Source organism: Pyrus communis, chromosome 4 (genome assembly GCF_963583255.1).
Source record: "Pyrus communis chromosome 4, drPyrComm1.1, whole genome shotgun sequence".
NCBI classification, from domain to species: Eukaryota; Viridiplantae; Streptophyta; class Magnoliopsida; order Rosales; family Rosaceae; genus Pyrus; species Pyrus communis.
Window position 1 is genome coordinate 15,622,998 of NC_084806.1, and position 20,062 is coordinate 15,643,059.

General features: G+C 35.1%; 3 protein-coding genes across 3 annotated transcripts; 1 reads left to right on the top strand and 2 right to left on the bottom strand.

The window, feature by feature from the left end:
- The first annotated feature begins 11,777 nt into the window (after positions 1-11,777).
- On the top strand, positions 11,778-14,026 carry LOC137732407 (peroxygenase-like). Its single transcript, XM_068471715.1, has 6 exons — positions 11,778-11,948; positions 12,453-12,602; positions 12,893-12,978; positions 13,321-13,415; positions 13,508-13,633; positions 13,726-14,026. The coding sequence occupies exons 1-6, from the start codon at positions 11,834-11,836 to the stop codon at positions 13,877-13,879; spliced, it is 726 nt and encodes a 241-aa protein (XP_068327816.1). The 5' UTR covers positions 11,778-11,833; the 3' UTR covers positions 13,880-14,026.
- On the bottom strand, positions 13,986-15,302 carry LOC137732406 (acid phosphatase 1-like). The gene is made up of 3 exons (XM_068471714.1): positions 14,856-15,302; positions 14,558-14,767; positions 13,986-14,288 (listed from the first exon to the last, which is right to left on the bottom strand). Exons 1-3 carry the CDS (start codon positions 15,239-15,241, stop codon positions 14,111-14,113), a joined length of 774 nt encoding a protein of 257 aa, XP_068327815.1. The 5' UTR covers positions 15,242-15,302; the 3' UTR covers positions 13,986-14,110.
- A 955-nt stretch (positions 15,303-16,257) lies between these two features.
- Positions 16,258-18,860, bottom strand: LOC137730793 (large ribosomal subunit protein uL14x/uL14z/uL14y). Its single transcript, XM_068469752.1, has 4 exons — positions 18,760-18,860; positions 18,044-18,328; positions 16,632-16,673; positions 16,258-16,519 (listed from the first exon to the last, which is right to left on the bottom strand). Exons 1-4 carry the CDS (start codon positions 18,770-18,772, stop codon positions 16,437-16,439), a joined length of 423 nt encoding a protein of 140 aa, XP_068325853.1. The 5' UTR covers positions 18,773-18,860; the 3' UTR covers positions 16,258-16,436.
- Between the last annotated feature and the right edge of the window lie 1,202 nt (positions 18,861-20,062).

A 20,062-nucleotide genomic window follows, 5' to 3' on the forward strand; every position in this document is an offset into this window, starting at 1 on the left:
AACTTCTGGTTTACAAATACAATTATTTGTACTATCATAAAGACATGGTGGATACTTCTTTGTAATAATATTCATCTCTGGTTTTGGATCAAAGATTGACTGATACAAATCACATTGTAATTGTAATTGTAATTCTTTCATGGACTGTGGTGCTCTGCTCAGGATTTCATTTTGTATGTTTGGTGGCATTATTCTTGGTTTTGCTTTTGAAATTTCTTCTAATAAAATATCATCTAATATTAAGTCTAAAGGTAAATTCCTAAGAAAACTTTCATATTTTTCTTGTTTTTCTTTGTCACTCAGATGCTAATGCTGCTCATTATTTTGATGCTGCTCCATTTCAATGTCTTCTTCTAAGAGCTCAATCTTAATCTCTTCCATGGACTTATTAGCCTCTTGTCTTATGGGTTCAATAACCTCTTTTTCTTTATTCTTATGTTGCTCAGTTGTTTCCAAACCTATTTTTAATTCTCTTTTCAGGGTGTTACTTGCCTTTTGCTGCATTATAAGATATTGGAGTTCTTGGTTCATTTTGGTAAACTTACTAAGTAATGACTCATGATCTCTAGAAATGACTTGAAGGTTGTGCTCAAGGGAATGAATATGATGCTGGCTTTGATGGAAATTGAAATTAAAATTATCAACCTTTTGTTCTAAGGCTCTAATTAGTTTTTCATGACCTAACCTTATGCTTAACTGTTTAATTTGGATGTTCCAAAAATTATCTAAGAGAACCTATTGCTTATCAGAGAGTTTTGGTACCCTTATCCTATATCTCAGAGTTAGATTTCTGATTCCTTCAACAATATTGCCATTAAAATTGAAAGTGGGTACTGGTGGTGATGTTGGTCTGCTTATGCTATTTTGAAATCCAATGTATGGTGGAGGTCCATGGTGCATGATTATGCTATTGAAATGTGCTCTTCTGCCTTGTGATTTTGTGCTATTTGAGGATGATGGTCCACGATATTTCATTTCTAATCTTGATAAGATATCAGCTAATGTATTGTTATTACCTTTTATATGTTCAAAAATTGGTTTAAAACCATTTACTGTAATGGAATCAACAAAATTAACCCATCTTTAGGCTGCTTGTTTATTAGCATGTATTTTGTTATAATGAGAAACTATATTTTGACAATTTGTTCTAATTGTAAAAACTTCATTATGTAAAAATAAAGAGAATGTTTCAAGTGAGTTAATTATTCCTAAAATTTCTAAGTCTATTGATGGTAATCTTGACTGTACATCACTAAATTTTTCTGATGAATATTTACAAACTTGTTCGTCAGATTTTGGTGAATCCTTATGCTTTTTCTGATATAGTATACCTGCCCATCTTAATGATGAAACATCTGTTTCAACTATTTTGTAACTATCATCTAATGATAATGTTAATTGCTTAAGTTGAATAATTTCTTCCTTTATATTTTTAACTAATTTAATATCTTCACTATTAAAATACTTTTGTTCAGTTTTGCTAGTTTTACTGTGTAATACTGCTATTTTTCTTCCAAAATCAGGGATAAAATTTATTGCATAATTTAACAATCCTAAAAATGCTTGTAACTTTTTTTTGTCTTCTAACTTATCTGGAAATTCTAAGACATTTTTAGTTATATGATCTTGTAATTGTATTGTGCTTGACTAAAAACTCTATATCTTGCTTTTCTAATGCTATTTTATTTTTACTAATTACAATTCCATTTTCAATAAATTCTTGTAAAATTATCTCTAAGTGCTTCCTATTTTCATTTCTATTTTTACTGTGTACTAAAATATCATCTACATAAACACTACAAAATTTATCATATTTCTTGAAAATTTGCTCCATCTTTCTTTGAAAGATTGATGGAGCATTTTTAAGTCCAAATGACATAACAAGCCACTCAAAATGTCCTTGTAGACAAGTAAAAGTTGTCCACTTAATTGATTATTTTGCTAATCGTATATGCCAGAATCCTGATTTATAATCAAATTTGCTAAAATATTTACTCTCTTGAATTTTATTTATGAGATCATCCTTATTTGGTAGCTTATAACTATCTTCATATGTATTATCATTTAATCTCTTGTAATTATAAACTATTATAGCATTACCTCTCTTTAATTCTAAATGTTTTCTCACAATAAGTGCTGCTGATCTATGTCTAGAGTTGGAAGGTCTAATTACTTTTAAATTTAACAACTCTTTTATTTGCTGTTTAAACTCTTGTTTATCTAATAAGCTACAAGACATATCAGCTGTCTTAATGGTTAAATTTTGATTGATTATATCTAATTTTGCTAATATTTTATTTTTATTCCAATGCAACTGAGGGTCTTCTCCTATAATTTTAGTTTGTTCTGCTAATTGTAATAATTCTTCTAAATTCTTTGGTATATCTAACTGTAATATTTCTATACGAGTTTTTTTCTTCTAAAATCGGATATTCATGTTCAAATATTTCTTCATCAAACTCTTCTATATTATTATGCTCATCCTCTTCTTTTGAGTTTTCTAAATAATAATCATCTTGACTACTAGGTTCTTCTATACTTATGCTTTTATATGCTTCTATATATTACTTTGGTCTGTTATTGTAATACCTTTTTTGAAAAATGTTATGCTAGGATTCATAAATAAAAAACCTTGTAAACTTTTCAAAAAATTCAAATCTAAAATGAATAGGTATGATCCTACTGGTGAAACAAATGTTAATGGTAAATTAAATTCTTGTTTTTCTACTTTAATAAACTCATTATTAATACAATGTGTTAAGTAAACTGGTCTCTCATCAAATTGTGTTATTCTCACTGGTTTTGCTAATTTTTGTCTATATTTTTATGGTACTAATTCTTCTCTTATGACACTATTTGTACTCTCTGTATCTATCATAACTGTCGTTTGTATCTTATCTTCTTTTGCTAATTTTATTTCACAATTTATGGTAATTAAGGAACCATTTTTTTACTTTTATATACTATAAACAATGTTTCCTAATATTTCAGTATTTTCTTGTGATTCTGCTGAATTAATTTCTAATAACTTATTTTTATAACACTTTTCGCACAATATTAAATATGTATTATAGTATTTATTTGCAACCAATTTACTACACTTATGACATTTTTCTGGCCAACCTAAATTAATGTATTTATATTCTTCTTCATGTTGTTCTTCTATGAATACACACATATACTATTCTAAATCACTATTTGTGCTACTTGAATCTTCCGAGTCTGAATCTATAATATTTATACTTTCTATACTATAAATACTCTCATTATCACTCAAATTATCTAAACTATATATTGACTGTATGTCTTCATCTTCTTCTAACTTAAACAACTCCATTAAATGTACTTTTTCTCTCGGCTGTTTACCTAATTTTAGACATTTAGGTCTAATGTGTCCAACTTCTCCACATGAATAACATTTACAGCTACTTTTATCATTTGGTGCTTTATATTTTCTAATCCAAGGTCTACCACTCCTTTTCCTAAATTGTTTTAGAATATATTTTGTCTTCCTATATGTTCTTGAAGGTCTTATGCTGAAATTCTTTTACAACTACTTTTATCATTTGGTGCTTTATATTTTCTAATCCAAGGTCTACCACTCCTTTTCCTAAATTGTTTTAGAATATATTTTGTCTTCCTATATGTTCTTGAAGGTCTTATGCTGAAATTCTTACGCTGTTTGTATGGTTTGTATGATTTATATTTCTTTTTGTATGTTTTCTTATGCTTATTCTTCTTATGACAACCATACTTTTGTGGTAAATCTGTATTTTTACAACTCATGTAAAATTGTTTCCTAATTTGTCTCTTAGCTTTTATTTGACTACACTCTTGTCTAAGTATATCATATACATGTTGAATTCTAGGTCCTATTGCAATATCATTTTTCTTTGGGTGCTTTTACCATTCATTCCAAATCTTTTCACCTATTGGTCCTTTTATTTTTGTCAAATAAATGTCTAATAAATTAATATCACTAATTTTACATGTTTTTCCTAAATATTTAAAGAAATCTGTGATATATTCAGCTATATATTGTAAATCACAAATTTGTAATTGTTCTAAATTTCTAATTGCTCTTTTTTATTCTTGTTCACTTCTGCAATCTAACCTATTATGATCCAAAAATTCTTGTTTAATCAAAGTAACAAAACCATCAATATTAAAATTTGTTTTAGCTGCTTGATGTTATTCTGGATTTTGGACTTTCTATGACTGGAAATAATAAAAAACTAAATCATCTAAAGTATGCTCAAAATAATCTAATGCTCAAAATAATCTAACATATTTTGTGAATTACTAAAATCTAACATTAATGCTGCATGTACTCAACCTTTTTCTCATCTCTCAATCGTTCTTTCCAAATCTTGTGGATCTACACTATCTAAATTTAATATATTAACTGCCATATTAATTTGTTTTAAACCTCTCAAATATGGAATCCTATTTTTTTCTAGGTTTTATCATGCTTTCTTGTATATGGTCTACTCGTGCTCCTTCATTCTAGTGTTCATTTGTTGGTCTAAAAAATTGTTGATCAGTTCTACTTGCGTGTCTTGGATTTGGATTTTCTACTCCTGATGTACTACTTTTTTTCTGTTGGATTACATTCTACTTTGCATTTTGCTCTCAATTCTAATAAATTATTATATTTTTTTTTTATCCTCAAATATGTTCTACTCCTATTTCTAAAATTAAAATTTTCATCTCTTCATCTGAAATTTTATATAGTCCTAAATCATATGTATTATATTTTTCTAAGTATTATTCTTCATCTAAATGATCAAAATCTTCTATAAGTTTATCTACAATATGATCGAAATTTTGCTCAACTAAATTAATATCTAAATTATCAAAAGCCATATGAATACTCTCATTTTCGATCTCACTTTCATCATCTTCTATTTTTTCTAGTTGCTTGTAATTACTAAAGCTAATTGTTGTTTGACCTGTACTAGTTTCATATATTTGTACTTTATCTGGTTGTGTATTTTTTGCTACTTGTAAATTAGGTAATGCCCATTGAGTTCCTTCTAAAAAGCTGGGTTTTACTTCTATCATATTTACATGTTTACTACCAAATGTTTGAACTAAATTTTGAAATTCTAAATTAAACTTATGATTATATCTATTAGACACTTTACCAATATACATTAAGCTAATACACAAATTTTTATATTCACCTTTCATATTATAATTTTTTGTTATTATGCTCACTTTAATATATTTACTAAATTCATTAATTGTCATAACATAATTTGGAATACAACCTATGACTGCTAAGTTTGAACTTATGTCTACTTCAGCTGTTGTTATTGTTGCTTGATGGTGATTATGTGATATCCCACATCGCCCAAGGTAGTGATCCTTAAATGTATATTCCCATCCTTACCTAACACGAGGCCTTTTGGGAGCTCACTGGCTTCGGGTTCCGTAGGAACTCCGAAGTTAAGCGAGAGTGAGGCTTGAGCAATCCCATGATGGGTGACCCACTGGGAAGTTGCTCGTGAGTTCCCAAAAACAAAACCGTGAGGGAATGGTAAGCCCAAAACGGACAATATCGTGCTACGGTGGTGGAGCGGGCCCGGGAAGTGTTCCGCCCCGGGCCGGGATGTGACAAATTGGTATCAGAGCCTAACCCTGGCCGTGATGTGCCGACGAGGACGTCGGGCCCCTAAAGGGGGTGGATTGTGATATCCCACATCGCCCAAGGTAGTGATCCTTAAATGTATATTCCCATCCTTACCTAGCACGAGGCCTTTTGGGAGCTCACTGGCTTCGGGTTCCGTAGGAACTCCGAAGTTAAGCGAGAGTGAGGCTTGAGCAATCCCATGATGGGTGACCCACTGGGAAGTTGCTCGTGAGTTCCCAAAAACAAAACCGTGAGGGAATGGTAAGCCCAAAACGGACAATATCGTGCTACGGTGGTGGAGCGGGCCCGGGAAGTGTTCCGCCCCGGGCCGGGATGTGACAGATTATCCCATCCATCATCATATATATATATACTAAAGCTTTTGTGCCTACTTGTGCTCTAGTTAATCCTGCTATTACAATTAATATTGTTCCTATGTGAATCTGACTAAATTGTGATTTTCTCAAACGAGTAATTGCTTTCTTACTAATTAAATTAAGTGCAGCTTCTTTATCAATACAGCTAACTTCATATTGACTGATGCTACTTAAAATTCTGCTTCTATTTTCAAATAAACCTAATTGGTACAAATTATATTTATTTTTCTGTGTTCTTTCAAAACCTATTATAATAAATTCTTGTGCTTCTTCTTCATTTAGATAAATATTTTCGACTCTAACTACTTCTCTTCCTTTTTTCCTAAAGAGTTCCATTTTCTGTTATCTAAAAGATTTAGCTTAGGTCTTCTATTATTATTTGCACTTAAAGTTAAATTTTCTAATTTATCTATCAAAGATAGTGGAAGTGATGAAGATGCGTTATGTAAAACTTGGTTTATTTCTGCTATTTATTCTTCAACTTGATCTAATTTTTCAACCAAACTTAAAACTAATTGAATAATTAAATAATTTTGCCTAATGGGAATATTTGTGACATCCCGTCCCAAAATTCATGTTAACGTACGTGTGAAATTACAACTTTGCCCCTAGTTCGTTTTCGTCATGTTTTTGGTTGCTTGGTGTGGTGTTGGCAGGTGCTGGACCACACACACACACTCTCACCTTCACTGTCTCTCTGTGTCTTTCCCTGTCTCTCTCTCTCCCGAGTCCTCTTTCCTTCCTCTTCCTTCTGAAAACGTACGGACACACACCAAGAACCATCAAACCTTAGCAGATCGAGGGAACCAACTACACCTTCGAACTCGTGAGGCTGAGGGGAACACAGTCGTACCATTTTCAGGTAAGAACTTCACCGTTTTCACGTCGTTTTCACGAAGACAGTTTGGGGTACTATTCATGCAAAAATTATTCATCACGTTTTAGGGATTTTGAAGCTCGTAGGTAGCTTGGTGGAGTCCCAAGGAGCCTCGGAGTGCTTCGTTTGACGGAAGTGGACGTCAGAATCGCCTGGTTTGAAGTTGGCCGGTTTTTGAGTTTGGAGACAGGTATGATCCCGTGATTTTTAGGCTTTAAAACTGGGCTTTAATTTGGTGCAAGAATCGTGGAAAACGGTTGAGAAACGAGTGAGAAAACGTAGGTTGCAGGTTTTTCCAGTTTCCGGCGCCGGCGACATCGCCGGAGGCTCGCCGGAGAAGGTGACGGAATATTCCGTCAAATCTGAAGGAATATTCCTGACACCGTTGATGGAATCCGTTAGAAATAACGGAATATTCCTCACGGCGTCAGTTGACGCCGTCAGCGTGCCAGGCACGTGCCTGCCCGTGGCCGGCGCGTGGGGGCGCGTGCAGCGGAGGAAAATTTTTCTAAAAATATGGTTGTGATCCTGAGGTTGTGTAGAGCACGTTGGTATATTCAATTGTCCAATTTGAGCAATGTATGAGAAATTATTACGAGAAGTTGGTTATGTGCTTTAAAATTAACGTTTTTATAGTTATTTCGCATATAGGTGATACGTATCCCGAGGACGAGCGTGCGCACTCGAGGCAGGGGGGCTACGACCCTTCCACATACCTATGAGTGGGCTTTTGTTTTCCGTATATACCTATATACATTTACTTTCCCAGAAATTGTTTAAAAAGGGTTAAGTGTTTTATGCCATGCACCATATTATTATCGTTTATGCATCGTTGCATACATTAGTAGTGGTATACATATACATATGCATATTTGGTGCTGTGGACGCACAGGTAAGTGCCAGGTAAGTGGTATACATGTTTATATTTCAGTAGTGGTTTGAGATGCTTAGAGAGCTCATAACCTGCACCCCCGGTGTTAGTGCTCTCGCCCAAAGTAGGGCACAGTCCTTCACATGATGTTCACCTCCCGCACCACACGCTCAGCTTGGATCCAAGTTAGGTGCACAGTCCTGTCGTATAGACCACTTTAGGTGGTTCCGACTCGTAGGTGACCCGCGATTATTCGCACAACCTTCACGTGATCGTAGCACTAGAGCGTACATAGGTATTACACCCAGGCCTGTCGTACAGACCACTTTAGGTGGTTCCGACTCGTGGGCAGGTTCAGTTATTGAGTTTTGAGATTTGAGCTCTATATGCAGCCGTACAGGTCACGTTAGGTGACTCCGGCTGCCAGATTACATAGTATTGTTATGATTTATACTTGAACACTTGCATTTCATTATGAGGTTCCGACTTGGCATATTATTGTGCATGATTGGCATACCCTTGAGCATGTTTGGCATATCTATATACATACGTATATATGTTTATTTTCTGGGAAGTATATAGGTTTTACGGCGAGGGGTTAGAAAGTATTTTACTAAATGGTTTTGGAAAAGCTTTGTTTTTGCCCACTCACGCTTTTGTTTTGCGCCCCTCCAGGTTCTAGTTGCTTAGCAGTTTCGGTGGTTTCCCAGAGGGTTCTCCCGGTTTTTCTGACAGACACTCACCAGCGTAGGGTCACCTTCGGGTGTACTATAGTCGCATCTTTTCTTTTGGACTGCTGTAGACTTGCTCTGAACTTAGCGTCTCACTTACGCTAGCACTTGTTTTAGTACTTTGTATGCTAGTTTTTAATTATTCGTACTTTTATATTACTATCTTATTAGCTTCCGCACGTGCACATGATTACGTCACCTCCGTGTGACGGCCAGCACGCCCTGATCTCGGTCGAGGTGTGTCAATATTACTACTGGCTACTTGTGTTGAAAAATATGTTAAACCTACTGGTTCTGTGTCTAGCTTACTAATTTCTTTCAAAACTTGGATATATTTTCTACTAGTTCTAGAATCGGTCATTAAATTAATAATTTATCTATTTTATTATGCAACTTATCTACTTGTTCACTCAACTCTTTTTGCATTAATTGAATTTTTTGGACTTCTAATTTTAAGTGCTCAACTACTTCTAATGATCTAAGTTCTACTTGCTTAAGCTTACTATCTATGAGGTCAACAAGCTCTTTTATCTCTCTTTTGCTAGGAAACTAATATTATTATCTTCTAACTGAGATGTAATATAGTCTAAATTTTGTCTAATTATTTTTATGGAAATTTTTTGAAAATACTCTAACAACTGATTTAACAAATAATTATGCTTATTATTTTCTAATTTTATATTTTCTGCTTGACTAATAATAAGATCTACAATACTATTGGTTTGTGGATTTTCTTCACTATGCAAAATATGATTATGTTTTCTCAATGGAAAATAACAATCTACATTTTTCTAAAATTACTGCTAACTGGTTTCTTAGAAACTCTCTTTCTTCTCTTAAGGTCTCTAAAATTTGATCTGTTGCTTTTTTTTCTTCTAAAACTTTATGCTGCACTTCTGTGTTATTATATTTACGAATAAATGAAGGATGTTCAAGATAACTAAGATAAAACTTTTGCTTCTTTAGGGTCCTGCTAATTCTTTTGGATATGTATGCTAATTTTCTCTTTATGCTAGTTATAGTTGGATGTCTGGGACAATAAATACCTAGTGGTTGTGGTTGACAAGGTCTATAAGGACAATAATATCTGCTGTTTATACAAAATAAACAAGTGTGATATCAGTTGTATCAATGACTTCCGTCCTCAAGCTACTTTACTATTATAATTGTACTATTAAAATGCTAAACTTGTCTCTGATACCAGATTCTGAAAGCAAGCCTGGTTAAATAGTCGAATGACCATTATAACAACTAGACATAAAACCTTGTACATGGAACTCGACATGTTTCAGCATCACGCCCACTCACAGTACAAGTATAAGGCATTAAAGGCTGAACTCAGAGGTACTCTGGTTAATGTCCAATTATTTGAATGGCAAGCATTCAACTATAACAGAGTGCTCGAATAAAATATGATTGTCAGTTTATCAGGTTAATAATACAACTACAATATTGTTTCCCTGTTTTAGACTAGAAGTCTAAATAAACAAACATAATAAAGAAAGAAAAGAAAGCTTACTTAAGACTTGAAGATTGCTTGAATATGTAAATTTGAACTTTTATTGATGTATAGAATGTTTACAAATATAATTGTTTACAAGAAAGTGTTCACAAGGATGCTATGAAGGCTACAGATGCTTGAAGATGATGTGTGCATATGGTGATAGTATGGTGTTCTTTTATGTTGAGAGTTGAGAGTTGAGAGGTAGTTGTTACAATGAAAGGAATTTCTCCTTATATACACTGAATGAGGATACTAACATACAAAATTCTAATTGAATGGTGTGCATGGTTTCTGAATCTGTAGACACTGTTTCTGATTCTGACGGGATCTTGTCTTGTCTTTCTTTTGCTTTGATAAAGGCCATGTGAACCCATGTGAATCCTCCTGCATGGTTTCTTCTTCTGAAGCCCTCATTTGTCACCATTCTTATGCCCAGTTTGGGTATTATAAAAAAAATTTGTCCTTATGATGAAAATGAAAGTTTTTTGGGTGTTTTGGTTAATTTTCCTTTTTATCTTTAACTAATCCCGGTATCCCTTTTTCCTCTTTAAAATGGTCCCACCATCTTTTCTTTCCTCACTTTTATATTACTTTTTTTTTCTCTCTTAACCAATCTTTTGACTTCTGTTTTTTCATTTTTGAGTGATGTTGTATTAGTTTTTTTTATCTTTTTAAGACCAGGCCATTTCAATTCGTTTATCAAGCTTTGTACCAAATAATATAATTATACCCAATTGTATAACTTTGGCTAAATTTATCGTCTTTAGATTGGACGCGTGTTTTGAGACTACTTTGGAAATGTTAAAACTCTTAAGACATGAGGTTAAAAATATTTAATAACAATAGATTTTCTTTTAGTTATCATAGTTTCTATTTTTTATTTTTTTTAAGTTTTTAAATATCTTCTAATGTGCTTTATGGTGGATATATAGGTTTTATACTGTTTAGTTCTACTAAGAGCAAAGTGCATCGAGATTTTATGCTGAGCAATGTGAATCTTGCATTAGAAGTGATACTTATGCTTGTGATTTCGTGTTCAATTTTTGTACCTTCTGTTCACTTGAGCCACTCTTGTTTCAATCTCTTCATTGACTACACTGTCTATTTTTTAACTTTTTTTTTCTGAATTGTCCAACGTATTTAAAATGACAATAAAACCTAAACGTTTTGCCCATTTCTTTTATAATTTCTGGCTTTGTCACTAATGGTGAAGGTGTATAAGAATGGGTAATGAGGGAGACCAAAATTTTAAACCAAGTTAACAAATCAAATGATGTGTCATCAATATAAAATAAGCATGTTAATTAACGCTTAAGTAATTATTTAATCATCAACAACCACATTATTTGGTTTGCAAATTTAATTTGAATTTTTTTGTCTCTCAAGCATTATTAGTATAAAAATATGTTAGATTCAAACTTTGAAATGTTAACCGAAAACCTTCTCTCACACATGATTTGTGAGAGAAAGGCAGGCATGGCTGATGCAGTTAAGCATAAGATAATCGCAAAAAGAGAAAGAGATACGTTCATGGTGTCCAAGTGTAAGAAGGGAATGAAACAAGATTTGCATGCACTTCTCACATTGAGCCACAACTTACCCTCCAAAATCAGGTGGAGTTTGCATTTCTTGCCACGCATAGCGTATTACTTGCTGCTGACTTTGCCTTTCCCATAGTAATTTTCTCTCTCTACCACCGCTCTTTATAACCAAAATATTCATCACCTAGCTAGTCTTCTATATTTCTGCACCTCCTCCATATGCTAGAGAGAGAGAGAGAGAGAGAGAGAGAGAGAGAGCAAGAAGGTCAGAGAAGATCGCAGAAAACTGTATCGATTATGGCTGCGAGTGCTGTGACGGAGAATGAAGCACTGGCCACACAAGCTCCATATGCACCTGTCACTATTGAGAGGAGAGTCAGGAGTGACTTGGAAACCAAACTTCCTAAACCATGTATGTGAGACCAATTTCATTTTCTTTCTTTCTTGCTATATATATAAATATATCTCTCTCTTTCACTTTTGTATATATTTATAAGCTTATTACTCTTTATTCTTCTTCCAATATCAATATGCACACCGAGATTCCATAACAGGAATCAATGATCTCGATGAGAGAACTAGTTGATTGGGAAATGATAATTGCACACCGTTTTTTTATTTATTTTTTGGCTTTTATGCACCGCTTTTTATTTTTAGTAATTGAATTGAATAAATTAATGAAACGAAAACAAAGAATAAAATTTAACAGAGGTGTGGATGCTGAAGTAAAGGTGTGTTTTATTTATTTATTTTTTTCTACTTTGATAAATTTTTAATTTCTTATTATTCGAAACTTTCCATGACAAAAATGATGGTAATTGTGACATGTTCTGGTAGGTTAGGAAATAAAATGCTAATACAGCACCCCAGCACACTAATTCATATTTAATCATCTTTAACACATACCCAACTACAGATATGCCCAGAGCATTGGTTGCTCCAGACACAGACCATCCAACGGGAACAGTCGGCCATCAGCACCGTGACATGAGTGTTCTTCAGCAGCATGTCGCTTTCTTCGACCAGGACTACAATGGCATTGTCTATCCTTGGGAAACTTTTGCTGGTAAATCTTCATGTTATGTGTCTGCTGCCTTCAACTTACCTTTCCTTACGAGTAATGCTAGAGATACTAAATTTGTAGACAAAATTTGCAAACCAAATGATGTGTCATCAATAGCAAATGAGCACATTTATTAACACTTAGTTGATAATCTAATTATCAACTTCCATGTCATTTAGTTTACAACATTTTGTCTACTGGCTTCAATCTTTCCTTAATTGTACATTAAGCACCCTTGTAGTGGATTTAATTGGTTCTAATGTATTCTTTATTCCTTTCCCTTAAATAATCAGGATTGCGAGCCATCGGTTTCAATCTTATCGCCTCCGTTGTTATGACTGTTCTTATCAATGGGGCTTTGAGTTATCCCACTCTACCTGTAAGTTCCATATTGATTTCCAAACTTCTTTATAAGAAAGGAGATGTTAATTATTTAATTACTAGTAGGCATTCTATGAGTAATTAACTTGTGCCGCTAATCTCACTACTATATCCTAAAGTATAAACTCGCTGCTCTGATACCGTCACACACGAGATGATGTTGTTAACTGCCATATCATGTGCTTAGTTACTGCAATCCGTTTACCTGCATTATGCGATGATCAGTGTGTCTCAAAGCGCGGTGAAAGTGAGTAAATGTGGTAGAGAAGAAAAGCTACTTGACTGAAAAGCGTGACTAATCAAAGATGCTTTGTATCTCTTGAATTTCTAATTTACACAGGGGTGGATTCCTTCTCCTTTCTTTCCCATACACATATACAACATTCACAAGGCAAAGCATGGTAGTGATTCCGGGACTTATGACACAGAAGGAAGGCATGTAATTATAAATTAAATGCGACAAAGTAACGATCTTCGATAATGGCTCGTAAAGAAATCACTAGAATTCATGTTCAATCATTGTGCAGGTTTAGCCCAGCCAACTTGGAGAACATGTTTAGCAAGTATGCCCATACCATGCCTGACAGGTTCACGCTGGGGGAGCTTTGGAAAATGACCGAGGGGAACAGACTTGGATATGACTTCTTTGGATGGTATGCCCTTTCGGGTCCCTAAGACACTACACTTTGGTACAAATTAGTTTTTGTTCTTCACTTGGCTAACTTACAGAGTGTGGTTCGGGCAGGATCGCGAATAAGTTGGAATGGGGGCTATTGTATGTGCTTGCTAGGGATGAAGAGGGTATGCTGTCAAAAGAAGCCGTTAGACGCTGCTTCGATGGAAGCTTGTTCGAGTATTGCGCTAGGATGAATACCGTCGGTAGAGCGAAGATGGGCTAGAACAATATGGAAGCTATGTACCAAAATGCAGTATATGTACGCGTGTAACGATTTAGCTTTTGTTTGAGACGTTGGAACTGTAATAAATTGAGGGATGGTCCTTCACTGTTTCGTACATGATGAAATGATCATAATTTCACTTTTTCATTTATAATTCTTCATTTAAAGCCTATTAAGTTGCATAAAATTCCGATAAAATTGAAGGGATATAAAGTAAAATGTGGTAAATCTTCAGAAAGTGTAGTACATTGGGTTTGGGAGTTTGAATGTCCTTTTGGCGGTAGGAAGTCCATTGATGCTGCTGTATTGGTCTCCCGCAATGCCCCAAATGGTGTAACCATCGGCAATCAATTGCTTTCTCACTCTACTCTTGTAATTCTGCACTCCTCCCAGTTCATCGTCAGTACCACTGAAACCACATACAAGTTAAAACAAATTAGATGCACGATGTACATGAAGAGAGTGAGAAAGATGTGGATTCTCATGCCACGTTAAATTGTCCGCCCAAGACGATAGACACATAAAAGGGTGACCCTGAATTTGGGTTCCCGGCCCCGAGTCCATCAAAATGGACCCGAATGCAGGATGTCACTTTTGTTTGTGTCTTGAGCAGACTAATAACGTGGCACGGAAGTCTCTGTCCATAATGAGAGAGAGAGAGAGAGAGAGAGAGATAACCTCAGTATAAGGCTTGTCCAACCATAATAGCCAACATTGACAAGGTTATCAATTGTGGGTGATCTTAGAAGCTCCCTCCTTGAAGAAACCAAAATGATCTGCAACCCTCTGCCTTTCATCTCATTGAAGAGTTTGAGTGAGTTCTCTAAAGCAGGTGCCTTTCCACAGCTCATCCATTCCTCCAGAGAAGTCAGGTTCAACTTCTCACCCCTACAAACAAATTGCTTTACAAAATTACCACACTTGAAATTTCGTATGCCATCTCATACTTTCGAATCAAACATATATAATGTCCTACCCGAAATTTCGTTTCTTGTAGTAAGGCACGGTCGAAAGGAGCGTATCATCAATGTCGAAAATCCATGCAGCTCTACCATCTTTCTTCAGATTGCAGCTAGTGCTTAGGTACACTAGCGCCTCCTCGACCGCCCTCTCAGAGTCCACCTTGTACTGAGTTGAAGTAATGTATTTTCCAACGTATCCAATGCACTCTTGAGGCACGGTTTCGAACTCTCTGATGTTGTGGAGCTCGACATTCATCCTCCAACTCTCGCAGTAGTTTCTCAAGCTGATGTCCCGTCCATTCTTGGTTCTGTGATCCAATATGTTCCACCGCGACTCGGCGGCTGCAATCGCAATAGAAAGAATCAAAAAACAAAAGAAGAAGCTTTGATTTCTATCCATTTTCAATGGCTTGAGGTACAAGGAGAGGGAGATGGAAAGTGGGTTTAAGTAGGAATTGTATGGGGAAATTGGAGCAAGAAAATGTGACATGGTAACATGGGTTTTGGAACAAGCATTTGTGGTTTGTTTGGCATGTTGTACAAATCACATGGTGGTCCGGCTGGCGAATGCTTTATGATTGATATAATTTTTATTATATATTCCATGCTTTCGTTGTTTGTTTTGAAATTTTATACACAATTATTTTGATTATTCTGTCGGCTCATACATTACGATACACTAGAAATCTTTGCTTCAGATTTAAAAAAAAAAAAAAACCTTCGTTATATTAACAACAATTTGCACTAGATTAAAGCCAAATTGCACTAATCATTCACATCGTCTCGTTAGGAAATTCTTCCTTGCACATTGTTTTCACAAGCTAGCGGTTAGAATTTTAACCAATTGGGAATTGAGGAAATTGTAATAATGGTCTATCAACTTTAACTAAATTGGAGTAATGGTTCATTAACTAAAAATTTGTGACTATTGATTCTTAACTCATCAAAACTTGTAGTTATGATCTTTTTCATCAACTTTGTTAGAACTTCCATCAAAATAAGCCACGTGCCACGCACGTGAGAGTGAATCAAGGGGCTAATATGAAAAACCAATGAGAAAAATTGTAGCAATGTCCCTTAACTTTAACCCAATTGTGAAATGATCTCTCAACTTTAATCCAATTAAAACAATACTTCTCCAACTTTAACCCAATTATAACAAGTCTTTTTAACATGACTCACATCAACATAATTTCAGCAGAGTTGACGATTGCTCCAATTAAGTTCAAATTAAAAAACCATTGCTACAATTTTCTCTTGGGAATAAGTTAAATTTCAATCTTTCTATTTTGTGTTTTGATGTGCAAGAGAGCATCCCTCCAACCTCATAAACGACACAAATCGATTTTGCACCCTTTTATAGATCAATAGGAAGGTAATATTTCAGGAGATTAACAAAATGCAATTTCTAAACTCTGAAAAATAAGCATAATAGTTATATCTAGAACAAAACAGCATCCATTTAAGTTTGCACAACACATCAACAAGATGAAACAAAATTTAGTCATATTTCCGGAACGACCTCCCTTCTAATAACAAAAACAACCATAACTCAATCATACATCTGTCCTATTCAAGAGCACGGCGAGTAACATTTAGACAATGGCATTAGCAGCACTTGCAATCCTAGGCCAGAGATCAGCGCACTCCTTCCCGATTGGACCAGTAATAGCAGACCCTAAACAAACACGCAGAGCAACCGATATGAAAGGGTGACTAAATTAACCTCTCAAAGTGTTACCAAACTTTACAGCTGAGGAAACAGTAAATGGTTATGATTTGGGATGTACCTTTCATTTCTCCCTTCGGATTCACAATAACACCAGCATTATCTGCAGATAAAGCAAACAGTCTCAGTAAGATACAGTGATTAACAATGAAATGCATACAAGACGATGTTTTGTGACACAGTATGTATTAAAAATTTCAGAACAAATGAAATCAATAAAATGTGTATTAGCAATAACAAATATGTAGGGACCAGATGTAACAGATGTGAGCATGTAAAGCAAGGTACGCCTGTAACGATGGGCACTGTCAATTTTCCAGACGTGTAACAGCATCAACTATTAAATAAAGAGGATACTTGACTTCTGTCTGGTTATCTTACAGCTATGTTTAAAACACTTGGAACTAATCAAATAATTCCACACACAATATGTAAGAATAATTATACTACATTATAACCGGTCAAATTCTACAAACATTAATCAATTTCAATGCCAAAACAAGTATGTAGTGACCAAATGGAGCAGATGTGAGCATAAGTGCAAGCACACCTGTAACGATGGGCACTATTGATTTCCCAGACGTGTAACAGCATCAACCACTGGATAAAGAGGACACTTGACTTATGTCTGGTCATCCTAAAGATGCATTGGAACTAAATACAAGGCCGACTTATGTCTGGTCATCCTAAAGATGCATTGGAACTAAATACAAGGCCAGAAATGTAACAGCATCAACCGCCAAATAAAGGGAATGCTCGACTTCTGTGTGGTTATCTTATAGTTATGTGTTAAACACTATCGGAAATAAACGAACAATGCCCAACACAATACAATACGTATGACAGTCTTACTACACTATAAACAGACAAATTCTACAAACATTAATCCATATCAATTCCAAAACAAAAATGTAGTCCCCAAATGGAGCAGATGTGAGCATAAATGCAAGCACACCTGTAACGATGGGCACTATTGATTTTCCAGACGTGTAACGGCATCAACTACTAAAAAAGAGGACACTTGACTTATGTCTGGTAGTCCTAAAGGTGCATTTGAACAAAATAAAAGACATGTATCGAATGGCGAAAGATAAGATTCCATACAGAATAGAATCCAATCGAAAATTATTCGACAGATAAGTTTCATTAGTGTAGCTGGTATTAGGATGTACCAAATCATTGTGCACACATAACTCCACTGATGGAGTTATGTGCCCATAGTGACACTGCTTAACCAGCATTCTGTTTCTCATTCCATAAAGTCATCAAAATTACAATTAGTCAACTCAATATCAAGATCAACAGTTATGCAAGATGATCCGCTCAGAAAACAGAGTACACATCCCAAGATACTTATCATATCATCTAAACAAGAGAACAAACCAACAAGACAATTAGACTGCAACACCTATTGGATAATAACACAATCAGAAACATTATGACACATTAATCAACAAAGGTAATAATATTGACCTTCAAAGTACATGAAGACACCATCCTTTCGGCGCCATGGCTTGCGCTGCCTCACGATGACAGCAGGTAGGACCTTCTTCCTGAGGTCAGGCTTTCCCTTCTTGACAGTGGCCATGACCATGTCACCAACGCAAGCAGATGGCAACCTATTCAAACGACCCTTGATTCCCTTCACGGATATGATGTAAAGATTCTTAGCTCCGGTGTTATCGGCACAGTTCACAGTGGCTGCCACCGGAAGACCCAGTGACATCCTAAACTTGTTTCCAGCGGACCCTCCACGCCCTGGGCCAGAAAACCAACATCAGAACCATATCATACTATAAAATCAAACACCCACAATTTTTAACCTCAGATTCATATGTTTTGCCATATGGAAAGAAATCAAAGACCCAAAATTCAAAATTTGATTTCAAATAATCATACCCCACAATCTAAATCTTATTAGACAAAATGCACAGATGGAGTTTATAACATTTTCATGGCTAAAATCTGATTTGTTAAATCAACATGGAAAATGTTCAATCGAACCAATAAACATTTCATTTTCCTAGAGAAATCAAAGGAATCAGCAACTAAGAAGCTAAAATTGATCAATGACAAACAAAAAGAGATAAAAATTGTTGATTGGCATGCATCAACAAGAAAATCCTAGGAACCAAGCAGAATATTAAGCACAGCGAGTATCAACGAAGGTGGGGCGGCCAAGAACTGACCTCGCTTCGACATCTTGGCTGCTGCGGAAAGGAGACTGAGGGAATGGTAGGGTTTAGCAAATGTATATATATATATAGAGGGAGAGCGACGTAGGGTTTTCTGCGGGTAAAACTTTGTCAAGTTACAATTCGCTCCATTCTCTTTTCTTAAAATACCAAATAGATCGTGGGCCTCTTCAACATTGTGGCCTCGCTGGGTAGTGGGCTTTTGAGAAGGCCTTCTTTCTTCATCGTTGTCGAAGATATCCACAGAAGCCCAACGTTTCATTTCAACTTTTACTTGGGTTTTGGTACATTCCTTATATTGGGCCAATTTGGGCATAGGAACGGTTCGGTTCGGTACAAGGTGGTACCAAAACCAAAGTCGTAACAAAAATTTGGTACCGTTCCAAATGCAGATCGAATTCGGTTCTTAGCCTTTAAGGAACAATTTTGTTCCGAACAAGGCCTGTTTTTGTATTAAAAAAAAGGCCCAAATCAGTTTTGGCCCAAATTTTTACAAATTAAAAAAAATAGGACCAAATCAGTTTTGGTTGGTCCAAATGCACAAAGCACAGCACGAGTCCTTGTTTGCAAACATCAAACAAAAGGTCCTGTATGATTGGTCCAAATGCACAGTGCACAGCACGAGTATCCTATTTCTCAATCGAACGGACATCAAAATTCAAACATCCAATTTCATGACTCTTGCTAGTGTCAAGTTCAAATTTTTGTAACAACATCAACCATATACAAATTCAATCCAACAACAAAGTTCAAGTAAATGCATTATAGAATTAGTACAAACCCAAATGAAAAATCTAAGTTTATGTCAAAGCCTAATGGAATTAGTACAAGCCCAAATGAAAAATCAAAGTTTATGTCAAAGCCTTATGGCAATAATACAACCCAAATGTAATAGCAAAGTTCGACTTAATGCCTTAATAAGTTCAATTCATTTAAAATAAATGCAATTACACCTTAGGGCCTTCACGTTTGACACTCTAGTGGTTGGAGGTTTGGGAGAAGGGGCCTTTGGTTGAGCACTTTTTGAAGCTCAAGGAGGTTGGGTAGGAGCTTGGGAAGCGGATGCTTGAGAAGGCCGGGTAGGAGGATGTGAAAATGACACTTGTTGTTCCGAATTATTAATAGAGAGAGAAGAGATGCTAGATTTCAACAACTCTACATAATACAAAAATATACACAACTTGTAAATACAAAAGAATAAAATTTAGAAAAATTATAACAAATAAGAACTAAGAAGAAATAAGAATCTTACCTGCTTCAATACCTTTGTAGAACTCTAGGTGCTCCAACCAAGGTG

What these genes read in the sequence shown, in the direction of transcription:
- LOC137732407 (XM_068471715.1), top strand. Translation starts at nt 11,834, where the DNA reads ATGGCTGCGAGTGCTGTGACGGAGAATGAAGCACTGGCCACACAAGCT. An exon ending in TCCTTGGGAAACTTTTGCTG is followed by an intron (nt 12,603 to 12,892) that starts GTAAATCTTCAT and finishes TTAAATAATCAG; the next exon opens with GATTGCGAGCCATCGGTTTC. An exon ending in TGAGTTATCCCACTCTACCT is followed by an intron (nt 12,979 to 13,320) that starts GTAAGTTCCATA and finishes TAATTTACACAG; the next exon opens with GGGTGGATTCCTTCTCCTTT.
- LOC137730793 (XM_068469752.1), bottom strand. An exon ending in TGTCTTCATGTACTTTGAAG is followed by an intron (nt 16,674 to 18,043) that starts GTCAATATTATT and finishes CTTTATCTGCAG; the next exon opens with ATAATGCTGGTGTTATTGTG. An exon ending in TCCGAAGGGAGAAATGAAAG is followed by an intron (nt 16,520 to 16,631) that starts GTACATCCCAAA and finishes GTGTTTGTTTAG; the next exon opens with GGTCTGCTATTACTGGTCCA.
- LOC137732406 (XM_068471714.1), bottom strand. Translation starts at nt 15,241, where the DNA reads ATGGATAGAAATCAAAGCTTCTTCTTTTGTTTTTTGATTCTTTCTATT. An exon ending in TACAAGAAACGAAATTTCGG is followed by an intron (nt 14,768 to 14,855) that starts GTAGGACATTAT and finishes ATTTGTTTGTAG; the next exon opens with GGGTGAGAAGTTGAACCTGA. An exon ending in TGGACAAGCCTTATACTGAG is followed by an intron (nt 14,289 to 14,557) that starts GTTATCTCTCTC and finishes ATGTGGTTTCAG; the next exon opens with TGGTACTGACGATGAACTGG.